This window comes from Solanum tuberosum, unplaced genomic scaffold (genome assembly GCF_000226075.1).
Source record: "Solanum tuberosum cultivar DM 1-3 516 R44 unplaced genomic scaffold, SolTub_3.0 scf00550, whole genome shotgun sequence".
NCBI lineage: Eukaryota > Viridiplantae > Streptophyta > Magnoliopsida > Solanales > Solanaceae > Solanum > Solanum tuberosum.
The window spans coordinates 135,564-161,264 of NW_006239472.1; the positions used below are offsets into that span (position 1 = coordinate 135,564).

The following is a 25,701-nucleotide window of genomic DNA, read 5'->3' on the forward strand; positions in this document are numbered from 1 at the left end:
TATATATATAGCCTATTAAATTAGATAGTAGTACATATATATAGCCTATTAAATCATTTATATATTATATATATAGCCTATTAAATTAGATAGTAGTACATATATATAGCCTATTAAATCATTTATATATTATATATATAGCCTATTAAATTAGATAGTAGTACATATATATAGCCTATTAAATCATTTATATATTATATATATAGCCTATTAAATTAGATAGTAGTACATATATATAGCCTATTAAATCATTTATATATTATATATATAGCCTATTAAATTAGATAGTAGTACAATTAATTAAAGTTCTGACGTGTTCTGACGTGCTGCCCTTTCTTCTCCCAAGAATGCCTTTTCTTCTCCCAAGAAACCCTAGCCTTCTTTTTTCCTTTTCAAGAAAAAAGCTCTCTCTTCTTTTTCAAGAAAAAAACTTTGAATTATTTGTTCTTTTTTCCATCCATGAAATTATCTCTTCTTCCCCATTTTTTTTCTCGGCTTTGGTCAAAGTATCCGGATCGGATTGACCGAATCCGACACGCACCCCGCACCCGCGCCCGCACCAGTGTCGCGTCGAGACGGGTTCGGCCGCAAAAATGAAGAGTCCGCGCAACATAGAGCACAACAACTGTTGTCAAAAAGAAAAAGACCCTTCAGCCACAATCACACTTTTGAGGGAACTGTTTCTAGATGGTATAATGATAGTCTTATTTCCCAATCTTAAAATGAATTTTTATACGGTGAGCTATTGAAGAGTTCGAATAGAGATGTTATGATGATTCAAAAGAACATAATAAAGCCCCCAAGGCCTAGCTCAAGTGGCAAAAGGTGGAGGATTTGTGGCTTAGGTCGCAGGTTCAAGCCCCACACCATGCAAAGCGAAGCCCGGTATTTAAGTGGAGAAGGGTAGAGGGGCGGGCCCATTATCCACCGAGTTTAGAAAGCTGTGATTGGTCCAAAAGGGCGGGTCACAGACGGATTTCTCGGTTATCAAAAATAAAAAAGAACATAATAAACATTATTCCAGTGAAAATATATCTTTGTTCTTTATAAGGATTTGCACAATTCAATACAGACCATATAACCAATTCCAGGAATTATGTTAGCTTATGAAAAGCGAAACTAACCTGAATATAGTGATTTCTGCAAGTGACAAACCAAAATAATAAAGAAGCAAAAACCAACTTTGAAAGGAAAAATGAAAAGGGATTACAGCAACCGATAACATGCAATTTTTTCATATCAGGCCTATCCAACAGAAGGTCATAGGAGCTACAATACAAGAGCTGCATAGCAAAAAGCATCCCCCACCCCACACACACAAAATACTGCACAACAACATACTCAATGCTTTCTAAAATAACAAAATGCTCTAAAGCAATCAGATCACTTCTAAGAGCTGTGCAAATTAACTAGCACATAATTCGGATTCCAAAACTAAATTACTAATTAGTACCTAACAAATCCTTTAAAAGTGGAACAACAGCTAGTTTTTCCTTGATTGCAATTATCATATCTCATTATTGTCATCGGTGGCTGCACTTCTTGTCATTCACATTTGAACAAAAGATTCACAGAAAGCAAACCATCACAATTTGCAAGTAATATTGCAGATAACATACTTCTTTATAATGGTAAGGTATAAATTGCAGATAACCTACGTATTGGATGAGATCCTCAAAAGAGTGGACAATGCAAGTAGTTTATTTAAGAAGTGTTCTGGCTGAGTCATGGTCCATTTGCCATTGGTACTCAGTAGATTGTGACTTCAACAGCCAAAATCCGTCTAACTGATGAAATAATATAAAAAAATCATGATAAACCAAGCTTCAGATTTAGAATGTATCACAGGTTATCTCACAAACCAAGAGGCCACAATGAATTATGCAAAAGTCATACACAAGTTCATCAATTAAGAAACACTGACAGCATATCTTGACTATAGTAAGCTAGTAAAACCTTACCAGCTCTCTCTGTTTTTATCCTTCGCTTCTTTCTCGTACTTTTGTATAGTACGGTCATCAACTTGACCACTAAGTAATAGTATTTGTCCTCCAATAGTAGACTTTCCAGCATCTGCAGGTGATATGGAGAATTCTTAGTAATAATATATAATGTTTCTCAGTTAAACAATTAGATCGCATCTTGCCAGTTACCAATCAGCTTTGGGAACGACAACTTTCACATAAAAAACAAGAAAGTGATTTTGCATCCTTTTTTAAAAATTGGAATAAGTAAAAAGTGATCTTGCATCTGACATACTGCACATGCAGAAATGGATTTTACTAGTTCAATAAGTTGGACACAGCTTACCTACTTAACCAAAATCTCAAACATCACCATTTCTATTTCCACGCCACACCGACATCTCAATTCTCATCAAGCAATAGCTAATGTTTTACCAAAGCAAGAATGGGGAGAAAAGATAAATAAAAAAATGCACGGACATAAAATACCAAAAAAATTGAGGAAAGATGCATAGAGGACTACATTCACAGAGTACCTAAAAACGCTCAAGATATGTTCGAGAGGTAAGACGACATACGATTTAGGAGGAAATAAATAAACGGGCAGGACCTGTAAGTCCTTAATGATAAAACAATATCAGTACCATAAAAGAACTTTAAAAAAGACAGAAAATAAAACTACATTGTACCAACAATTATTTAATACTCCCATTTCCTCTTCTACCATATTATTTTGTTTGCCTGATTTTCCTTCTTGATACTTGGGAGATTTGTACTCATCAAGCTTCACTACAATGACAATCATGCATCAAGTGGATAAAGAGTACATAGAAAAAGGAAGACTTACCCACATGACCAATAAATACCACATTCAGGTGCCTCTTTTTATTGACTTCAACCTCCACCTGCATATCTTCTGGGGGTGAACTTTCTTTTCCAGAGACACCCTTTGGCTCGACATGCTCTGGCTTTAAGTCTGGATGTGCTTCATCTCTCAACTCTGATACCGTCAATGAAGTAAACAATTACATAACAGTTGAATAAAGGTTTCAGTAATCTAAACATATCATTTTTCACCAAAACAATTTAAACTCTAAATACCCCAAAAGTTCTCCTTTTTTTTTTCTTATTTTTTTTTTTTGATAACCGAGAAATCCGTCTGTGACCCGCCCTTTGGACAAATCACAGCCTTCTAAACTCGGTGGATAATGGGCCCGCCCCTCTACCCTTCTCCACTTAAATACCGGGCTTCACTTTGCATGGTGTGGGGCTTGAACCTGCGACCTAAGCCACAAATCCTCCACCTTTTGCCACTTGAGCTAGGCCTTGGGGGCAAAGTTCTCCCTTTTTTAAAACTTGAATACACAAAAATTCCCTATGAGTAATGTAACAAAGTAGGGAGATCTCAACAAGAGAGTCAGGAACAATTATCATTGAAGGGTGGGTACTTGAAGACCTCAACAAGGATTATCTCAAGGTGAATTTTCGAAGATATACTACCCAAAACGAGGCACGTTCCCAGATATATATATATATATATATATATATAGCTTTTCTGGCAATTTATTGTCATACTAATAAACATAAACTTCCAAATAAATCTCCGTATAAGCTGAATCACCAAAACATCAATGTCTGTGACTACAAAATTGCCAAGCTGTTAGACCAGTATATCTTCTCTCTGCAGAGCAGAACCCAGAGAGAGAGAGGCACAAGTAGCAACTGATCTCCCTCTTTTAAACAGTAAGGCCCACCAGATTACTCTTTGTGAATACAGTTAAAAAAAAAGGATCAATCCCCATTACACTGACATCTTTCTGCAACATAAAGCCACCATTTCAGCGCAGATGACATGAGCCCCTTCAGCTAATTTCAGCATGATTCTTTTCCCAACTCCCACCTCAAAAACCCTCCCCGTCAAAAGGAGATGAAAATCAGGAAACTCATCGAGATCATTGATCTCATACCAAATCCCATCAATAGAATCACTTTTTCGAGAAAATACGAGACATCTAAGTCATACAAGTAAAGAGATCTATTCATTTTTAAGAAAAAGAAAAAACGGGGATTGGATTGATGATAAAACAGAATCCTGTAACTAGGACAAAAAATTGTTTTATAGATGCAGATTTCCCGGTCAAGCATATAAAAAAGAACCACTTAATAACACAAAAGAATAACCTCCACAAGAACCAGATGATACATAATCTGTTCATGAATCTACCTACCATCTTCCAGCATATCAGGTTTTTCAACATCATCAGTCTTCCTCTCTTCTTCCATAAGACTATCCTCTACCATTTAATAAACAATCAAAACGTTATCCAGAAAGTTCCTAATAATATCAATGTAGGACATGAAAGCAGGGGAAAAAGTATATCGACATATATATGTGAAAGAACAAATGTACAAGATATCAAAAAATAGATTTTAGAAAGATATTAGCAGAAACTAATAACAAAGTCTAATAGCCTTTGCAAGTTACAATATAGAAAAGGAACATTTTCTCTCCTTTGGATTGTTAAAAAGAAACTCTGTAGGTAGTTTCTAGTGTGCATTACCATCCAAAACTAAAAGCATCAAACTTTCATGAAGCCTACTAAAAGTAGTGATTTGAAGGACTCTTAACCTTGTCAAAGATATTTAAAACAACCACCCCCAAAGAAACAAGATTTAGAAAAAGACAATGTCAAAGTTAACAGTAATATCACATGATCGCATATAAATATAAGACCAACAAAGGAATTTTTCAAAAATAATTCATCGTACGAGGAATAATACCTAACTCCCAAGCAGGAAAACAAAAGAAGAGAAGTCTTACATGGACCCCGAGGCCCAAAAGAGCAAGGAAGCATCTAAATATACACAACAACAGGCCTAACTTTTAAACCACGAGAAGTTTCAATGATGTGAGTCCACCAAGGAAAACTAAGAAGAGAAGTCTTACATGGACCCCCAGGCCCAAAGGAGCAAGGAAGCATCTCAATATACACAAGAACAGGCCTTACTTTTAAACCACAAGAAGTTTCTATGATGTGGATAATAATTACAAATCCTTGGAGAAGGAGTGGAGCGGAAGGGGGAGAGGGATCAAATTTAATTATAGACTTTTTTTAAAAATTTATATAAATCATGAACTTAGCAATAATATACTGACATCAGAGCCATCGCAATGAGGAGACCACTTCTAAACACTACAAGCAAATAGCCACTCAAGAACAAGCAAGGCAAGAACATCATTGAAATTGCTACAAACCTCCATCAGCTTTATCATGTTTAATAGCTTCATCAGGTCTAGCGTCTTCCACGTTGACCAACACAGTATCTTCTGCTGATATTCAATCACAGATTAGACACTCAAAACCATATTTCCTTATGGTAAAGTAATGTAAGCCATTAATGGTCGACTTCAATGATAAGTGGATAAACAATCTATGACTACCTAAGAAAGCCTAGGTGGCAATAAGAATAGAAGAAATCATAAAACTGCTGTAATTAATGTTATACCAGATGAATCAAGCTGCAGCGCCTTGATGTCCTCTTCAATATCTATCACATCAAACAACCAAAAGTATGAAATCCATGAATCCATCATACCCCAACAATCTCCGAAGTTATTATCAAATGGGAGAAAACACAGGGAAAAAAAAAACATCACAGAAGTCATTATCCATAGAAGGTGAGTTCAGTATGGAGGAATATGTTATCCATCGAACACCTGACATGTTTCGGTAAAAAAATGTTTTCTTTTGAAACATATCATTTTTAACTAGTTGATTATAAAGTAGATACCATACATCTATGATGCTATTAGTAATATGAGCATTAGAACCCAACACTAAAGAAAACTAATCATAGCAAATTGTTGTCATATTTTTTTGAGCACATTAACTCTAATTGCTTCAACAAAATCTCAATAGACATCTTGCTTATCTATGCATTGTACTAACAGAAACTTCATGAAAATTGAAGGGAATAAATCATGTTGTTAGTGAATAGTTGTTGAATGGCACAAACATATCATAACCATTTAGTTCATGATGATAATACATAAGATACAAAGTAAGAACTTTCAAGATAATAATTGATAAATAGATGTTATTATTCAAAGTAGGATTACATTGTATATGTTCAGTTGTTGTAGACGTTATTATTCAATTTAACCCCAATAACTGCTAACTACTAATTGAATTAAATTGCTATTATAAGAAAAGGACTTCCTTTGTCCTATCATTAAAAGACACTTCCTATTTAAGCTACAAATCGCCTATGTATTAGTTTTTCAAAAGATTTTTGTTGAATTTTTATGAAAAGAGAAAATTTTATTCTATATTAATTCACATTGAACCAAAATCAAATAGTAATAAATAAGTATAAATTGAAACTTACAGAGTTCACCATTATTAACCTAGGGATATACTATTCAACAAATAAACAAACAAAGGGCATAATCCAGGAAATATATCAAGGTGACCAAACACTGAAAAACCATATCATCAGTGAACAGATTTTTTATCATTAAAACACTCCAATAAGCGAATTGTCGTTTACTGAATCTTCACGAAGATGACTACTACATAATTATTTAGCTCTTCTTAAATAAGCAACGGATATTCGATTATCAGTCAAAGTAAATAGCTTCTAATCTAACTCACTATGCAAATTCTGTCAAAATGATAATGGATTAACTGCAACGATAAACCCTAGATTGAAAAATCGATAGAAGAAGTGAAGATCTGATACATAACATATAAATCAGTAGCGAAAAAAACTACATACCCATGGCGCGGTTAATTGAGTGAGAGGACGCGTAGGGTTTGTGCTTGCGGTGACAATAAATTGAAGGGCTGCTTATGAAAATCTATTGGATGCTGCCCGCTTCTGTTTTTATACCATTTGCTGAAACCGTAACCTGGGGTTTTAGGATCGGTTCAGATGTTAAACCGGCCTGTCAAACTATTTTACTTTATGAAAAAATTACTTGAATGATTACTTTTTAATAAATAATTATTGATTTTAGTGATATTTTTTATTTATTATTATTTTTAGCAATATTATGTTAAATCTGCAAGTGAATTATGTATGCAATATATATGTATTATAATTGTTTTTCAAATATATTATGTTTGTTTGGTAAGAAATTGACACAATGTATCATAAGTGATATGTGATAAATGTATTATCCATTAATAAAACTTGTATTATATATTGTTCTTTGTGATATGTATTAAAATTGTATTAAAAGTGATCAAATGAGAAAAAATGTTATTGTTATAAATGGTAAACATTTTTTTAATATTGTATATTTATGTAAGTTTCCCCTTATTTTATTTTCACAGGAAATTTTTTCTTTCTTTGGACTATTTTTAAACTTAGAAGTTCTTTTTCACTCATAAATTTTTGGGATCAGTAATTTAAGTCATATCTTACATCAACTTGGCAAATTCTAAGGATAGTAATTCAATTTTTGACTTTTTGTATCGATTTAGCATAAATTGATTTATTATCATTCTTGTAATTAATTCTGTATTTTTTATAAAAATAATTATCATTCTTGTAATCAATTCTGTATTTTTTATATTTTTTTCGTGTTTTGAAGGTCCTCAAAGCGACTATACTTTGGCCATTTTGATTTATTTTCATTCTTGTAATCAATTCTGTATTTTTTCTATTTTTTCATGTTTTGAAGGTACTCAAAGCGACTTGCATCAACAACAGTTCATGTCAATTATCTTCCCATTTCTACTTTACACAATGTTGATATCACGTTGAGAAAATAAATGCTCAATTGGGTTCATTTTATGTCTCACATTTATCACATACTATACTACCAAACTCACTCCATTTCATCAATCAATCTCTCGTATATAATACGTTATGAATTTTTAGCAACAAAATAAAAGTTCACTCAAGTGCTCCAAAATTGCGTCATGTTGGTCATTTTCATGGTGTACTTCTGAAAATTCATCACGGGCTTACCCATTTTCAATGCAGAGACAAAATTTAGAGAAAATTATCCTTATCTAAAACACGGAAGAAGTTTATAGCATACAGAAGTGACTAAAGCAAGTTAATTGGGCAAGGAAACAAAGGCAGGGAAAAAGCGAGATCACTTCTCCTTTTCACCATACAAAATCATCAAGCAAAGAGACACAGATGAAGTGAAGATTTGATGAAGATGGAGGTAAACAACAAGCAAGAAACTCCAATACCCGATGATTAAGCAAAACAACTTAAAGATTTATAGCAAGACAGATATCCAATGTAACAAATACGCACTAAATAAGAATCCAAAATTGAAACAGTTGAGGCCTCGTAACAATGAAACACAGGGAGAATCTTCGAAATTTAAACGACTTTAATTCAGTATGGCCAAATGGCTTCCCTGGATCCTCTTCTTCCCTAATAACGCCCAATTCCCCAAACTCTAATCAGACCATCTGTATAGCCACTGAAAAGTGTGCTTCCATCAGCACTCCAGCTCAAACTGGTGCAGTATATGACCTGCCAATTTATATGCAATTATATTTAGATTCACCATTCACATCACAACAATGGAAATATCACATTACAGTAACTGGGTCAACAGAAGCACAGTCCAGTACAAAGTTGCAGAATCGAAAACTGAAAAACTATAGGAGCAAATATGTCTTTAAAATTCAGAGGCATATTAATTCTATCACTGCAGAGACTCTGTACAATTAGCAGCACAAAAAATGCTTTATCTACCAAAAAGAGAAGGAAATCTCCAGGACACCACAAGTGACAAATTACACACAGATCAATACAATAACAAGTTGGAACTGAGAGGGTAGAAATACACAAACCTTACCTCGTCTTTCTGGGCTAAGTGAGGTTGTTTCTAATAGACTCTTAGCTCATAACAAATGCTTTCAAAGTAGGATTACAAGAAAAATATGACAGCAAAATAGCAAGAAAGAAGGCAAATGAAGCACCAAACAGTAATACAAATTGAAGAATAAGAGACTACGTGACTACTAGATAATACTACTAATGAGGGGAGGGCAGAAGGAGGCCACCCCCACCTCTCCCCCATAATATGTTACAACAATCAGCCACCTACAACCCTTCCTAGCTAGGGCCGTGTTTCATGTCATGTCTAACCGCCTCATGTTATTTTTCATCCTACCTCTCCTAACTACTATTAGGGTCAATCTCTCTCATCTCTTTACTAGAGCATCTGCGTGCCTCTTATTCATATGCCCAAACCATTATAAGCTCATTTCTCTCATCTTGTCTGCCACAGGACCCACTCTTACATTGCCCTGTTTAACTTCGTTATTAATCATATCTCTCTTGAACATGCCCACACAATTCTTGACTCGCTAACACTATACCCAATTAAACAATATTGGTCTAACCACCACTCTGTAAAATTGACCTTTGGTCACACATTCTTATCGCACCATACCCCATCATTTCACCCACCCCGCTTCAATGTGACATGCAATATCATTTAGACTATTACCGTGTCTCTGAACTTCCAGCCTTTCATTGACAACTTGAAAATCAGAACATCAATACTACAAAAAATCTATATTCAGACAACAATAGTTTACAACTGCAATTTCCTGACCACAAACAAAAACAAGTGGCTGGAAAGCTCCATATCCTGCAATGTTTCACTACAAAGCTTCTCGTGGCACCAAAACTCAGAATAAAAAGTTAACAGCAAATCCCACACAGCAAAAGCTACAAGTATCCTATATTGCCCTAACCAGTTTATGATTTTCCATATGTAGTGGAAATCATTTCCCGTGATAGAAAAGTTCCCTTAGAAGATAATTTTTAAATCATTTTCTTAGTATTTGAATGAGTACAAAAGTAGCTGATATACTAATTGATTGATTTGATAGATAACAAACCTTGGTTTTGGAATCGGTAGCAGCAGTTCCGAACATTTCACTCTCTTGTTTCAGATCAACTTTAAGATCAACCACGACGCTTTTGCTCTCCAAATCCCAAATCTTGATACTAGATTCAGTAGCAGCACAGAGCCAATACCTATTCGGGCTAAAACAGAGGGTGTGGATAATGGAGCCAGCATCAAGAGAGTACAGTTTCTTTCCTTCAGCCAAATCCCATAGCAATATGACTCCATCTTTCCCTCCGCTAGCACACAACGAACCATCTGGAGACACAGCCACAGTATTCACATACCCACTGTGTCCCGCAAGAGTGGACCTGAGCTTACAGTTGGTAAGATTCCAGATTTTCACAGTGCGATCCCATGAACCAGAAACAATAGTGGGCTGAAGATTATTTGGGCTAAAACGGACACAAGAAACCCAATCAGAGTGTGAATCCTGTTCCTGAATTGTGTACTTGCACTCACCGAGTGTGTTCCAGAGCTTGATGGTCCTGTCACGGGAAGCAGAGACAATCTGACGGTTGTCAACAGAGAAAGCAACGGAGAGAACATCTTTAGTGTGTCCAACGAAACGACGAGCAGTGGTTCCAGCTTGAAGATCCCATAAACGGAGCTCACCGTCCCATGAACCGGAGAGTGCAAACATGCCGTCAGACGACAACACGACATCTTCAACGAAATGGCCGTGTCCGGTAAGGCGGCGGCGAGGGACACCGTAATGTGAACCGTCTTTAGTCAAAGACCAGACGATGATGGACTTATCCCTGGAGGAGGTGACAATCATGTCGGAGTTGTCAATTGGGGTTGCAATAGCAGTGACCCAGTCAGTGTGGGCTTTCATGGTGCCGCGGAGGACTAGTGATTCTTGCGACATTTTGTCAGATTGGTGGCGGCCGTCAGTGAAATCACCTTTGGTGGCAGAGAATGGAGAGGCGGAGATGAAAATGCAGAGAAAACTCTAGGGTTTTAAACGGATGTATTTATATGAGAAATTTTTTTAGGGTTTTTTAGAGTGCAGGCAAACGGGTCTGGGTACTGAATTTCGGGTTGTTTGAATATATGAAAGACCCAACTTCTCCTGAGGCCCATTAGCACCTTATAATCTCATAAATTTGATACTGTTTGCAATTTAGGGGCTAATAATACTAACACTATGTTTGGATTATTGTTATCCATTATTTAATAATGTATTGTAGTGTATTGTATTGTACTCTATTGTATTGTATTGTATTGTAGATACAATGTTTGGCTAAATTGTATTATTTGTTGTTGTTTAATAACATTTTTATTGTTTGGTTTGATTGTATCGTACTGTATTGTAATTTATAAATTTACTAAAATATCCTTAATTATTCTAGGGTAGGAGATTTGACTAAAATTAAATAATATATGGTAAAGAGTAAAAAAGTATTATGAAATATTATGTCATGATATAATTGAAAAAGAAATTACGTAACAATGGGAACACACCAAATCGGTTGTTCCATAAAATGGGAGTTTTCATTGTTACGTAACAACGAAATTTAACAATACAATACATTTTAAGTAACAATCAAAACAAACCTTGTAGGTATGATAACGATACAATACAATATAATGGATAACAATGATCCAAACAAAATGTAATGGTTCGAATATCACGTAGAGATTACAAAATGTCTTGTAAAATCGAGGATGTTGAGACTGTTCGGAAAAAAAAAGACTTTTGAGTTGACTTGTTGTGCTTTAACCTTTTGTGGGCTTTTATTGAGTAAAATAGACTTGATAGAGATGGGTTTCCATTTAGGACTTAGGGTCTGTTTGGATTGGTATAAGCCAAAAGCCATAAGTTAGGATTTCTAACTTATGACTTTTGGCTTATTTTTGTTATTTTGGCTTTAAAATAAGTGCTTATAAGCACTTTTTAATTTTACTCAAACACTTCAAAACTACTTAAAAGTTATTTTGGCTTAAAAGCACCTAAAATAAGTCAATCCAAACAGGCATTTAGATGACTTATGTGTACTTTTTATTCTGACAGATTATGTAAAATATCAGCGCATAAACTTTACTTATCATTTTTAGCCTAATTAACAAAAATTACCTAAAATAGTCATTCCGCTTATTCTTTTTTAAAATGGTGTCTTTTTGTCCTGCGTCCTCTTCTTCTTTTCTTTGATAGATAGAACAACTAAGATAGATATTTCTGACTATTAGCCTATGCAGCTCAAATTTTCCAAAAAAGGCACCCTTTTAAAGGATCAAACATGCACCCATCGTTATTTTTAAAGAGTCCAAGTAACATAGTTACTAACTATAATCTCTCTTAGTAATAAACATTTGTTACGATCCATGACTCGATTCTCATCAAGATATAGATGGCCATACCCTTTACTAGTTTGTAGCTGGTGGGATTCTTGATTTTGCTTCACTTCTCAATTTTATGTAGTTATAGAGGTATTCAAAAAGGACAGATTCAAAGTTTCAAAGCCGGCTTGATTTAAAAATTTGATATTCAAGCGAATTATATATTAAAAGACTCGAAACATCAAGAGGATTTCATACCTAAAATTGGGGATTGTTTGGAAGTGATTTTGAGTTGATCGAGATTGAATAGTATTCTTCATGTATAGTGAGTATATACGTACAGTTAAGCTACATTCAGTTTTTTGAATGTATAAGCAGTGTATAACTCATGTATATGTAAGACAGGGCCGGCTCTATGTATACAAAAATAAGGCATTGGCCTTAGGCCCCCAATTTTAGGGGGCCTCAATTTTTTACCAAGAATAAATTATGTGTTAATTTTTTAAAGAAAAATATTAATTATTTATGATAAAAAGTATATATTTAAAATTATTATTTTATTCTCTTCAACCCAATTCAAATAGAAAAAATCAAGAAAATATTGTTTTATTTTCTTACACTCTCTCTACTAATACTCACATTATTTTCTTTTTAACTCCTTTTACACTCTCTTCTTTAAATTGTTGATAAGTTACAGTAATATTCTGTCAAAAATATCAATTAATAGTCAAAAAGTGTTGAACAAATTGAATTGTAAATTCTTTTTCCATTTCTTCTTAGATTTTCAAGCATTACAACAACCATAGTAAAATGTGGGGTAACCAAATTATCAACTTCATCAAAGCTATGGTTCTAACTCTTATATTTATTTGAAATTTGTCAACTTATTACTTGTAGAACTATGTTAACAATTCATATAATGATTGCCCGAGTAAAATAATATTTTTCAACGTTGAATTAATAAAATCTTATACCCCGAGTAAAATAATTTTTTCAACGTTGAATTAATAAAATCTTATTTAAAACTAATAATTGAAAAAGAAATCGAATAAATCATTTATATATAAAAAAAATATTAGGTAATACTTTGCATTTAAAAATGTAAGAAAAATAAATTTTAAATAAATGCATGGGAAGTTTATTTAGATTTTAGGCCTCTAATTAAGATTTCGCTTTAGGCCTCCGATTACGTTGAGCCGCCCCTGATGTAAGATATATTGTACCCTCATGGTATACTTTCTATGACTTTTAATATAAAACGTGACTATATTTGTTGTTAACTAATTACTTTATTGTGGATATATATTAAACTATCCCTTTAAAAATTCAATTATTTAACAAGTATGCATGTTTAGTCTTATAAATTAAGAACTACTTAATAAAATTATGAGTACGCAATATTTAAATAAAGAATGATTGCGTACTATAACGAAAACAATATTTAGCAGCAATAAATATACACATTAAATAAAGAATGATAAAGCCTTTATCACCATTAGTTAATTGTCATTGGATCCAGTGTCACTATAGACTTTAGGGACATTTACAAAGAGTGTTAAATGACGTTAAAAATATGTTTTTAGCAGGAATTAAGCTATTTCATTAATTAATTGCCGCTAAAAACATGTTAGTCTAAACTCTTACAAATGGAGGCTCCATTCATTTTTCATCAGTCTCAAACAACCAAAATAATTACAATTTCATGAACCTGAATCAATGAATACAGAGGAATGTATTTACTCTAGGTGACATTTGAATCAGGAAGTATTTTCCGAGTACACAGAACAAGTCTTTTGGAGATTAACTACAGCAAAATTTTGAAAATAGTTATGCAGTGAAGTTTATGTATGCCAAAACAAAAAGTAGGAGGTAACAATAAACCGATGCCTGAAGAAAAGTCGCAGAAGATTGATCGTTGATCTCTGAGGAATCGACTGCAAGTGGCAAGCCGTCACTGTTAAGTGTGCATGACTGAGGATTCGAACCGTCTTCACTCATCATTAGAGCCCTTAAAACAGCAGAAACTGTATGAATGTAACCAGATGTATTTTTGTTGAGAAGCCAAGTTAAGCCCATCATTTGGCAACCCATGCTGTGCAGTTTGCTACTTCTATCATTTGTTGTGCTTGTATCTTCCAATCTGCTGTCACTGAGCTGCAGATTAACTTCAACTTATTAGACAATAAATAAAATACTTCACTTGTAACTCAGATAAGACATATATGCTCGGTCGTTATTGACAAAATGCCCTCTTTTACATGCCTCCTAGAAGAAATAATGAGCAGCTGTTGACCCCAAGGTTAAATGAACATTGCAAGTTTACAGGCAAAATGAATAAAAGGAGACAACTGATCTAAGCACAGGACAATAACATATGGACTAAGTAAGGTTATTGTCAAATAATTGAATCGTATCCCACCTAACATAGACGATCCAGCCAAGTATCAGCGAAGCTTAACTTTGGCATATTGCTTTCCTGGAAATCTAATTGTTATATAGAACCATCTAAAGGTACATTGTGTGGATCAGGCTCCAATATTTCCAATGAGACTTGATAACTTTTTTTTCTTATTCATTTGTCAGCCCCAAAAACAAGTTGCAAGATAAAATTTTGATTATCTACACCACAGGAAGTACAGAAGGCATAAAAATTAGAAGAAGAGCATCTCCACACGGTCATGAGTAGGATACTAACCTTAAAACGACTGATCAGTCAGAGGTCGCCATGTGAAGAAATCACTTTAGGTAACATTTATCAATGCCATCTATATCAGATAACTCTTTTATTCATGATTGTTTGACTACCTAAGACAAACTGCTGGTGATATCTACTGATCACCTATCTTCTATGTCTAGTGTACACACTTACACTGAAATCGTGGCACATTATACAACTTAATGAATCACAAGGTTAGCATATAAACGTGTATTGTATAAAAAATGTCTGATAGGGAAGCGTGTGGCAGACGAACATAAGACTTTGTTTGCCATTAGTTTTAGAACATATTGTACTAGAGTAAACACAACATGCCTCAATTCTCTTCTAACCTCTTTCGTTAATCTACTAACATTTCCCAAAACCAGTCTTAAATTCAAATAAAGAAAGAGGATTATGCGTTATGGAAGCTTTATGTTAACATACAAATAGTCAATAAAGATGAATCTTCTAAATAATTAGTATAACCTGACTCAACTAGTTTTGAATTGAAGTATAGTTATTTGATATTATATATTAAGTTATCAACCCAAACACACCATAATTCAATTTTAAAACAACTTTCCAGTCCCATCCGCAATCAGGCAACTTCATTTGAACAATTGACCGCTAGACTATACTGACACGCTACAAGAGTAGCATAACCAGGGTTTTCACCGAGAGGATTCAAAACATAACGAAAAAGGCAAGAGGATTCAACGTCTACTGTATATACATAAAATGTATCAGACTATGTTAACATCTTATGTACTCTGTTTTCCTCTGTTACTAAATACAAGACTTACCAAATAAAGAGTGTTCAAGCATTTGGAGCAACCAGCAATACCAGCATATCCATTACTGCTAAAACAATCTCTCTCTAATCTCTTCACACTCTCACCACCAACCAATTCTCCACGCGAATTCACCGCGAAATTTTCAGGACAGCTAAGTGGATGCAGCCTAATACCACAATAACAATAAACCACATCGCAAGTCTCATTTGGCTTCACCAACTCAATTCCCCTGTTTTCCAAAGCCTTTCCAAAAGAATCCACACACGTCTCTGAATCATCAGGGAGCACAGGCATTTCAACAGAGGTTGAGTATTGTGGGAACTTTGCAATGGCTCTGTGCAGCGCGGTTCTCGAGTAGGCTGCATAGAGCCATGCTGCGAGAACCGGGCAGCAACGGGTCGGGTTTATTTGACCCGAATGATCATTGGACCTGCAGGATGATTTTATCCCTTTGTAAAGCTCCTCTGGTATGTCTAGAGAACAGCTGTCGAAGTTTGATTGTTCTGGGAAAGCAGGGATTGTTGCTGGCAGTGAAGGGGCTGGGGAGAATGGGTGGGGATTGGGTTCCGTCGGGTCGGGTTCGGGTATAACTGGAAAGGCAGGTATTACAGTTAGATTGGTGATGTAAACAACTGTAAACAAGAAGAAGGAAAAACAGTTAAGGGACATAGCTTATAATTAGAGAAATGAAGGAAGTTGGAAGATTATAAATGGAAGTTTAGTGAGAAGCCATTGATTATAAATGGTAGCTTATTTTTCCCTTTGGTTTGTGGTGGTGGTGATGAGGGAGTAGTGACAACAGTACTCTTAGATTTTTTATTTTGTTTGTGTGTGTCTAATATTCGAAACTCATTATTTGATTAATTTTGTATTCACGTCAGATAAAATTACTAAAGAGGGTAAAACGTTTCTTACTAAGAATTTTTCATTCACATACAAAGACAGATATATAGCTTGACCATCAATTCAGTTAAATCTAGTAATATTGATTTAAACTCTATGTTTATCGTATGAAATTCGTTAAATATAAATAAATTATTAGTTTAAAATTCAATAACTTGAAAAAGATCAAATCTTGAACTTATAAATTTCAAATTTTGAACCATTCAAGAGTGGTATTGAAGGAAGGGACTGAATGAGAAGCTAATGGCTGTGTGATGTGGGGTATGGCAGGTTGGACAAAGTTTGTTTGTTTGTTTGTTTATTTGTTACTCTTGTAAGGCTTAGTATGTGTATGATTATAATATGCTTTAAAGCAACTATGAAACTGTGTCAACTACTTATACTATTTGGTCATCATTTGCAAATTCATGTTGAATGACATGCAAGTGAAAGCAGCTGGTTAATTTAATACTAGTTGCTTTTTACATGTACTAGTATGAAATTTTTAAACATGAAAGGGAATTGATTTTTTCTATTTGAAACATTTACTAGTGATGGTGCCGCATCTTTGACATGTAACAAGTTAACAACCACAAAAAAGGAATGAAAAAAATAAGTGAAGAAACAAGATGTTTTGTGTAGTAATAATATGATTATGACCTGCTATTTAATTGGTAGATATATATACTTCTCTTATTCATCAATGTCCTCTCAACATCCTCCAATGTCTATATCACTAATTTGCTAGCCAATACACATTTTTCAAATCCTCAAATCTCTAATTGGAAGTTCGAGTAAAACGCTTTATACCAAAAGCAACTCCATTCTTAACCATAATGTCATAAATTTCATATTTGTTCCAGTTTACCGCGTTAATAAGTTTGAACGAAAATTGCATTTGTCGTATAGCATGGAAAATGACATGACATAAGAGGAAAAACAGATCACATGGTCCTTACTCTTTTGGGAGAGCAATAAACTCAATAATTGGAGTTCCTCACGAACCTCTATATCACATATATTTACCCCACTTCATCTGAAAATCCACATTCTCTATTCAATTATCTTGTCTATTTCTCAAAAAAAAGTTAACACTTGTAGAGATTCATGAATTTGCCACTGCACAAATTGCCTTCGAAATCAGCTCAACTAGGACTGGAGGGTAGTAGTTGTTTACTGCAAGGAAACGAGTGAATTTTCGCGATAAAGTGAACAAAAGTTCATAAGAAAGAACAATATCCCTCAAGGGATAGATCTTAGGCATTGTATTTCTTCAAGTCATTACAAACTTCAACTTGTCACAAGTAACTATAGTTTACAAATGAATATGAAAATGTAATCTCATCCACAAATAGCTGGAGAACATTTTCTTTTCCTGCTATGTGAAATAAAAATTCACAGTACAAATAGCAACTGAAAACCTAACTGTTGGCATTCTGCCTGAAATGCCGTAGTAAACTTCAACTATTTGTAGTACAAAAAAGCTTATGATTTACAGGACAAGGAGATACATAATAGAGTACATGATCAAGAATGGCAAAACTATCAAAGGGCAGCCCCGTGCATGAAGTGGGTGTGATGTAAGCATCTTACCCCGATGGAAGGGTCAATGGCTGGTGATCAGATCTACAGAGTATGCTGGTAATAAATTAGCCATGAAGATCAGCAAGTTTTTGAGCTAAACCATCAACACCGTCGGTTTGCTCTTTAATTGCCTCTTCCTATCAAAACATTTATATAATGCCAACCTTTTAGATCAATAAAATGACAAAAAAATGCAGGAACAATTGGCATTTTGGTTTTAAGCAAGGACATTAGCAGGCATTCTATTGAGTTTTCATTATTGGAATGGCCGTCTTTTTTCCTTTTACATGAAAACAATTTTTCATGGTTGAATGTCATTGATATTCAACAAAGAGAAAAGGGCTAGAAGTTACCTCTGCATTTCTTCTTTTAACTACGACGCACTTTGAAGCACTGATACTAGCGCTCTTCAGCAAGCTACGAGCACTATAGTTTGCTTTGTTTGGTCCATTTTGCACATTAGCATCTGAGTACTCTGATCCCTCGGACTGCCCTGGTGGGCTCTCTAGAGTTGAAGCAACAGATGCTGAAGTTCGTTTTTCAAAATCAATGTTCTGGGAAGAGGTTTCATCTTTTGGTGCAGGAACCCGCTCTCTAAGATGAGAGTATTCAAAAACAAACCAAGTTAATTCCATGACTAAAGTTGTAGCATATAACCACAAAATCAGATTTCCTAAAGCACTTGCTATGTTCTCAAAATTAACCTTGTTCAGGAAACACACACAGCTTTTAAAGTAAATCGCATCAACCTACAACATTTCTGTTTAGAAACAATCATTTATCAAATAAGTGCACAAAAATAAGGACGGCTTAAATTGGAATGGTGTCTCTCAGAACTGGAACTAAAATAAGGACTGCTTAAATCGGACAAGTATTAAAATGTCCATATTTTCTCTAGACAAATGACTTCTAATTCAGCAGATTATTATTGAAGAACGGCCTTTACCACCCAGAGCAAAAGAATAGTACAGAGTTCACACCTAGGCAAGGAAGCATGCTGCCTCTGAAGTGGAGTGCTTCGTTCACCTTTACCATAATGCTCCTCAAGATGTGCAAATTGACGCTTGAACCGATCAACACCACTAAATTGACACAAAAGAAAGACCATCAAAAAGTATTTCTCCAAGAGTAGTCAAAACATTTATTGCAATATGTACACAAAGTAGGAGCAGTCAAGCAGATACATTTGCACAACACATTACACACTAACACAACATATATTTTGTGAATTAGCTGGCACAGCCCTTGAAGGAAAGAAAATGCTTTTGTATATTAACTTGAGGTTACTTCCATTTTGGAAAGAGTTGTCAATGCCCTCCAAAGATACATTATAGTTTTCGACCACTGGAGGAAACTAAAAGACAAGCAATTTTTTGATCTAACTAAACTAAACAATCAGCTTTTAATGCAAGGAAATGAGGCTGAAAAAAGTTATTAGAAAAGAACATAAATTAAGTGGAGCAAGATTTAGGTGTCTCCTAACCTTGGGTACATAAACCCACTAGTCTGATCTCCGCCACGATGATACTCCTGAAGCATCTGAGGATGATATTCCAAAATCTGTTTACTCAGAACAAGTTTAGAAATTAATCAGTAAATTCATTCCACATAAAAGGGAGCCATCAAAATGGAGAAAACTGTACCTCCCGATAAATGAGCTCTCTAACATCTTCTTTTGCCAACTTTCTCCTCTCAAATTCAAACTCAAGCTTTGATATTGGGTGAGTAGATGGTTCACGGTCCACATTCGACAAACTACGGAAATAAGGATCAGCCAGAGCCTTGAAACCAAAACCACCAATGATGAGTTGAAGTCTTGTCACATTATCAGAGTCAAGATTTTCTTTGGTAGATAGAACAATATAAAAACTTATTCACTTTAAACAATTACCTCCTCTGCAGATGGTCGATCTTTAGGGTCAAATGCAAGAATGCGTTCAAGTAGGCGCAAAGCCAAAGGATCCGCATGTGGAAACTTTTGTGCATATGGAACTGGTGGTTTTTTCCGCATGTTACCGAGGTATCTTCTTGCCTTTTCATTTCTAATCTGCCAGTTCAGTAGAATTTCTTTAGTAAAACAGGAAAAACTAGAGTGGGACATACAACGTGATTTACAGGGACCTCTCAGCAACTATTCTTTTTGTCTTAACCTTTGTTCTCTGATGTTCTTACTAGCAAGTAATGAAGACATTTTATCATCCAAGTGATGCTAATCTGATTGAACATTAACAAAGAAAGAGAAGTATGTAATAAGCGAATTAACCTTTGCAATGGTTTCAGCAGGAGGTGTTCCCAGCAAATCAGTCATAAGGTCTAATTGATGCACTACATTCTTTCCAGGAAATAATGGTTTTCCATTGAGCATTTCTGCAAATATGCATCCTATGCTCCAAATATCAATAGCAGGAGTGTACTGCAAATAGAGAACTCTCAGTGATAGTACATGTCACATCATAAGTAAATCTGTCTATACAGATATGTCAAAAACATAAGTAAACTCTCAACATATATTATATGATATAGTTGCTTCACAGTGAAATCATGTCATCAAATTTTATGGTTTAGATATCACTTTACAAGAAAGAAAGTCTCGTTTATTTTTGTTCTCTGATAAGGTAAAAAGCAACAAACCCTCATTTTTGAAATAGTGAAAAAATAATAAAATCCACATCATTGTTTCAGTGTATAAAGCAAAAGAGCACTTCCCAGATTATCAATCTCAACTTTTTAGGAGAAATACCACTCCATGATGTGGAGACACTAAGACCACAAAAAAAATATCTGCATACTCGGAACATTAACGGTCTTAGGCTAAACGTTCCCACACATAAGGGCAAAAAATACTTCTAGAAATTGGGAAACCCCCTCGAAGCACTACCCTAACTATCTGTTTTGCAAGCAGGTTCTGTTCCAAGAGATTTATACTATGCCTCCACAGTAATAAAGATATGTATGTTTATATTCTAACATTAAAACCTGACATATTTACAGCCACCAGTCCGAATATGTTCATTCACAGTTGCAGGCTAACTCTTTACTTTCGATGCCGCACCCGTGTCAGATTCTCCAAAAATACATTACTTTTGGAGAATCCGAACGTACCCATTGACATTTTTAAAAAGTCCCAGCAGCATAGGTTGTAGGACTTTTGAAACGAGAAAGCTGAACAGCATGTTCATATCACAGAGTTACTGAGCATTGAACTAGAGTGAGAGATTGATGCTCGGGACAGTCCTTTTAGTTTCATTGATTACTTAAGATGAACTACTAATCTTGCCACTTTCTCCTAACTGCAAGTTGAATAGGTCATAGTCATAATACTGGGATACTATAAACAGGGAACTCTCACCTTTCACCAATTTAAAGAATAAATCTACTATTAAGCTCTTGAAGTCAATCGTCCAGCAGGTGATTACTTTTTCCAACAATAAGCTCCTCATCAATCCACTTGCCTTCCACTTCTAATGACACTATGACTCTATACAGATAGAACTTGAATACAATAAACAATTTGAATCCTCAATTGAGCATTCTCCCAGCCAAATGAAGTACCAAATATAGAGAACAAGTGACGTTATCAATCTCACAATGAGGTGTTTTTACATCTTGTCAAAATCGATCTTTTTGTGCATATTACAGAAACCTAGACATGCTTCATCTCCCTCTCAAGCCACCAACCTCTAATCATTTGAAGTCAAGTGATCCATCACCTGATCATAAACCTTGTGATCAAACAATACTAGTTTGAAAGTAAATTCTGAAGGCATCGTTGAAGGCTGATAAGTCAATAAGCATCCAGCAGACACTTATAGGGAAAACAGAATATGACTTCATTCTGTATCAGCCACAGAACCATGTAAATAAAAATATTGTTCAATCTATAATTGTTCCGGCCTTCTCCGAAGACAGAAACAGAGTGACATACAACCAAGAAACTCTCAGACAACCAAAATACCGGAGAAAAGAGAGTATAAAAAGTATCATTGACCACAATGCATTATACTGATTGCCACAAACTATGTGAAATGTAAGTGTCATTGCAATAATTGCATGTTTGGCAAATGGAATTAACAATTATAACTGTGGATGTCAGTGATAAAGCTAAGTTACCTTAGAGAAAAAAGAGCCACATAGCTCAGGAGCACGATACCATCGGGTAGCTACATAGTCCTTAAATACATCAAACAACAAGTATATCAGAAATCACTCACAACTTTGAGTACAAAAATAACGAGAAAAGAGAAGCCTTCTAGAGCTCAAACATACAGTCCAGAAAATAGCTGAGGGTGTGTCATTAAATGATACACGAGCAAGCCCAAAGTCACAAATCTTCAATTTACAGTCAGCGTTAGCAAGAATATTCTTCGGCTTTAAATCTCGATGGAAAACGTTTGCTGTTAAGAGGTCCCGAGGAAAAGTTAGCTTCTCCATTACATAGAGATGTCAAAGAGAAGGTTTCAACTTGTATAAAAAACAAACCAGTATGAGTATATTTTAATCCACGCATAAGCTGGTATAGGAAAAACTGATAATGCTCAGGTGTAAGATCATCATTGGCCTTAATAACCTGGTGGAGATCAGACTCCATCAATTCAAAGACGACGTAAATATCTTTAAACTCTCGCCGAGAAGGGGGCAACATGATGTGCTTTATTTCTACGATATCAGGATGTCGTAGAAGCCGAAGTAGCTTAATTTCTCTTAAAATTCTAGTGGCATCAGAGACATGCTCAAACACGTCATTAATCTTCTTGATAGCAACTCTTTCTCCAGTTTTGGTATCAACAGCGGAGGCCACAACTCCATAGCTACCCTTGCCGATAACTTCCTGAATTTGGTATCTGCTTGCTTCTCCATATTCTGTGAAGAACTCTGCCTCCTGTGAGTTCTGAATAACAATATTCAAGTCAAAACAAATGTGACTGATATCTGCAGTATAAAACAGCTGCATCTTCCCATTTCCTTACCCATGTAAGTCTACATAGAGCTGAAAAGTTCATAGGGCACTAATATGCCACATACTAGTAATCTGCATAATGGTCTAACGCTACTTTATGTGCTAGGAAGTGAACACACAATAATATAGAAAAAAATAAAAACACCACAAAACTGATGCTTGAAACATGATCCTCATATGAACAAGACAAGTCTGATGGGTCTTGAAAAAATCTAACAGACACAAGATTCTACAAAACACTGGTCATTGGTAGCAACAACACACCAAGTGAAATCCCACTTGTCATTGGTAGCAAGAACTTCATTTTTCCTTATAGATTAAGCAATTATAAAGATAGCAATTATTATAATCTAACACACACACACACACATCTTTTGTTTGCCTCCTAGACAAAAGCGCATGGCAATAACGAGCAGGGGATTCAGACCAACCAGACTACAAGATTCTTAGATAGGAAAGAAAGATAGTTCAGATCATTTTCTTTTGAGGTGGGGGTGAGTAACTGTGACTTACCAATAAATATCTGTTTCATTTCAATGACCTAAGCAAATAGACAGAAAGATCCAAAATGCGTAAAGTTGCAAGCTTTACTTTCCCTCATCCTTTTTTAGCAACATTTTCTACATATATCAACCAAATTCTCAGGTGGGAAACCAATTTGTTTATACATACATGAAAAACAGACATCAACATCAGATTGAGCAGTAAAATGGTGGTCAAACTTAATCAACTCCATGCAAAGTCAAAAAGCAAAAAAAAAAAAAAAAGTAAAAAGTCAATAAAAAGCAAAAAAAAAAAGAGGGAAAAATCAAACCTTTCTGTGATGATCCATTTGATAAGAAGCAGATGAAAAAGGGAAATCAACCCTTTTAGGAACTCTGATAAACTTAAGACCCGAAATGTCAAAGTCTTCAATAACGATAAGCTCTCCTTCTTCTTCTTGTTGGTATTGTGAGTCTGAAATCTTGATGGGTTTTTCAAGATTGTTCAAGATCGGTTCTGCATTGGTATGAACAATAGTAGTAATAGTAGTAGTAGTACTTGAACGACGATGAAACAAACGACGAACTCCGTCCACGAATGTACTACCACCCCCCATATACTACTACTGCACCCCCTTGTCTTTTTTCTTTTTTTTTTAATTCCCCTAAACTGTCGTGTTGATTCTTGATTTGCCACCACAAGATCTCAGCATTCCACGCTAATATGTTTTTCTCTCTCTATTTTGCCAGTTGCCACCACAAAATACAGCGGTTTCTTCCGAGTTTCTTGGTGTTGTGCAAAGATAATGCGAGAGAAGAAGAAGAATAGTAAAAAGAGGAAAGAGGAAAAAGGCAGGCTTTATACATGTCAGGCCAGTCTATAGGAAAAATAGGGAGAGGAGATTAATTTGTTTGTAGAGTTTTAACTTGATACCAAGGGTTATGATCCTACAAAATATTTTTATATCTTGTGATCTTAAATTAAGATCTAATTCATATTAAGTGATGATCATAGTATTTTGTGTTCGGTCAGTTTTGGTGCCCACTAATTTTACGAGATACATGTCACGCTATCACCTCTCATTAATAACATAGCTAACTCTATCCATCAAGACAAGATAAATGGGAAGAATAATCTAGTGTGTTGAGTTTTGAACGAGACATTTGGATTCTCAATCACTTCATTGATCATTAGGCTACAATTTTTAGCGCAGTTTCAATTTGTTTTTTATTTGAACAAAAATTACTTATTTTGAATTATGTAAAGAGTTTCGATATTTAATTAATATGGAATATATGTCAAAATATTCTTTAATTTTGTGATATAGACATGTCAATATGAAGTTTAAATAAAAAAAGACCAAAAAAATATAATCTTTTCAAAACGTACTAAAAAGAAAAGTAACGTAAACAAATAAAAATTTAACGTATGTAGAAGTTGCTCACGTTAAAACGGCACATAAGTTTGGTTGATCATTAATTATTATCTTTAAGATTGAGATTTAAGACGTTTGCATCTATAATATTAAAATGTATGTTGATATAAATAATTCTCCTTAGGTTCTCAAATCCGATCATTAAATATTGAAAACAACATAGTCATGTTTTGGCACATTCTCCAGTTCATGCTACTCACATATTGAATAATAATAATGTGACATTTTTTAATCATGATTAATTAAGCACGACGTTCTTTAGTTTATCCATTTGTCTATATTATATAAATAAAAAAAAGGAAAATTGTATATAATAGCAAACTATTAATTCAAATTAAATGCTATAAATATAGTTTGATTTAATTGTACCTCATAGCAAATTGTTGTTATTTCACCTCTCTCCTGGTGAATCTCGCTCGCCACTCTCATTCTCTCCCTCGCCTCTCTCATTTTTTATACAAACACAAGTGTGTTTGTGTTTGTATAAAGCGAGAGAAAATTGTATATACACATGCAAATACATATATCTTCGTCCTATACAGTTATAACTATACAATACAAATAGGGAAAATCACTTACGTGTACACTTTTTAAAAAATATTTACGATATTCGTCAACATTATTCTTTTAACCATATATAACAATTTGACTGAATGACAGTATTGCTAAAAGTTGTGAATGACAACACTTTTTGCTAAGTTTAAAGGAACAAAATTGTTTTAAGTAA

General features: G+C 34.6%; 4 protein-coding genes and 1 non-coding gene across 8 annotated transcripts in view; all 5 read right to left on the reverse strand.

Moving 5' to 3' along the window:
- Positions 1 to 6,847, reverse strand: part of LOC102584824 (eukaryotic peptide chain release factor GTP-binding subunit ERF3A-like) — an 18,256-nt gene extending 11,409 nt beyond the window's left edge. Inside the window, exons 1-6 of one of the 4 annotated variants that reach the window (XM_006365341.2) lie at positions 6,744 to 6,847; positions 5,472 to 5,513; positions 5,221 to 5,292; positions 4,193 to 4,258; positions 2,812 to 2,964; positions 1,962 to 2,073 (exon numbers count right to left, since the gene is read on the reverse strand). In XM_006365341.2, the coding sequence (XP_006365403.1) occupies positions 1,962 to 2,073; positions 2,812 to 2,964; positions 4,193 to 4,258; positions 5,221 to 5,292; positions 5,472 to 5,513; positions 6,744 to 6,747 (449 nt within the window). In that variant the 5' untranslated portion in view covers positions 6,748 to 6,847. Of the gene's footprint in view, positions 1 to 1,961; positions 2,074 to 2,811; positions 2,965 to 4,192; positions 4,259 to 5,220; positions 5,296 to 5,471; positions 5,514 to 6,743 lie in introns of all 4 variants that reach the window. The other 3 variants (XM_006365340.2, XM_015304423.1, XM_015304422.1) reach the window with 3 other exon arrangements.
- Positions 6,848 to 8,149: 1,302 nt separating this feature from the next.
- LOC102585360 (guanine nucleotide-binding protein subunit beta-like protein) lies at positions 8,150 to 10,826 on the reverse strand. Its single transcript, XM_006365342.2, has 2 exons — positions 9,851 to 10,826; positions 8,150 to 8,468 (listed from the first exon to the last, which is right to left on the reverse strand). Exons 1-2 carry the CDS (start codon positions 10,727 to 10,729, stop codon positions 8,367 to 8,369), a joined length of 981 nt encoding a protein of 326 aa, XP_006365404.1. The 5' UTR covers positions 10,730 to 10,826; the 3' UTR covers positions 8,150 to 8,366.
- Positions 10,827 to 13,768: 2,942 nt separating this feature from the next.
- On the reverse strand, positions 13,769 to 16,450 carry LOC102585694 (uncharacterized GPI-anchored protein At4g28100-like). The gene is made up of 2 exons (XM_006365343.2): positions 15,643 to 16,450; positions 13,769 to 14,295 (listed from the first exon to the last, which is right to left on the reverse strand). Exons 1-2 carry the CDS (start codon positions 16,300 to 16,302, stop codon positions 13,969 to 13,971), a joined length of 987 nt encoding a protein of 328 aa, XP_006365405.1. The 5' UTR covers positions 16,303 to 16,450; the 3' UTR covers positions 13,769 to 13,968.
- A 1,288-nt stretch (positions 16,451 to 17,738) lies between these two features.
- On the reverse strand, positions 17,739 to 24,424 carry LOC102586032 (mitogen-activated protein kinase 9). Its single transcript, XM_006365344.2, has 11 exons — positions 23,871 to 24,424; positions 22,579 to 22,987; positions 22,366 to 22,493; positions 22,210 to 22,269; positions 20,363 to 20,512; positions 19,991 to 20,146; positions 19,743 to 19,880; positions 19,583 to 19,659; positions 19,080 to 19,181; positions 18,453 to 18,693; positions 17,739 to 18,236 (listed from the first exon to the last, which is right to left on the reverse strand). Exons 1-11 carry the CDS (start codon positions 24,153 to 24,155, stop codon positions 18,165 to 18,167), a joined length of 1,818 nt encoding a protein of 605 aa, XP_006365406.1. The 5' UTR covers positions 24,156 to 24,424; the 3' UTR covers positions 17,739 to 18,164.
- On the reverse strand, positions 21,150 to 21,199 carry MIR5303F (microRNA MIR5303f). Its single transcript, NR_130381.1, has one exon. It is a non-coding gene; the product is annotated as a microRNA MIR5303f (primary transcript).
- Positions 24,425 to 25,701: the final 1,277 nt, after the last annotated feature.

Bases quoted from the DNA above. Each gene is read 5' to 3' on its own strand.
- LOC102585360 (XM_006365342.2), bottom strand. From the start codon at position 10,729: ATGTCGCAAGAATCACTAGTCCTCCGCGGCACCATGAAAGCCCACACT. The intron at 8,469-9,850 runs GTTTGTTATCTA...ATAAATTGGCAG, and splicing joins CTACCGATTCCAAAACCAAG to GTCATATACTGCACCAGTTT.
- LOC102585694 (XM_006365343.2), bottom strand. From the start codon at position 16,302: ATGTCCCTTAACTGTTTTTCCTTCTTCTTGTTTACAGTTGTTTACATC. The intron at 14,296-15,642 runs GTAAGTCTTGTA...GTTAATCTGCAG, and splicing joins GCTTGAACACTCTTTATTTG to CTCAGTGACAGCAGATTGGA.
- LOC102586032 (XM_006365344.2), bottom strand. From the start codon at position 24,155: ATGGGGGGTGGTAGTACATTCGTGGACGGAGTTCGTCGTTTGTTTCAT. The intron at 20,513-22,209 runs GTAACTTAGCTT...CTCTATTTGCAG, and splicing joins GTGGCTCTTTTTTCTCTAAG to TACACTCCTGCTATTGATAT. The intron at 19,182-19,582 runs GTTAGGAGACAC...GTGTCAATTTAG, and splicing joins AGTGGGTTTATGTACCCAAG to TGGTGTTGATCGGTTCAAGC.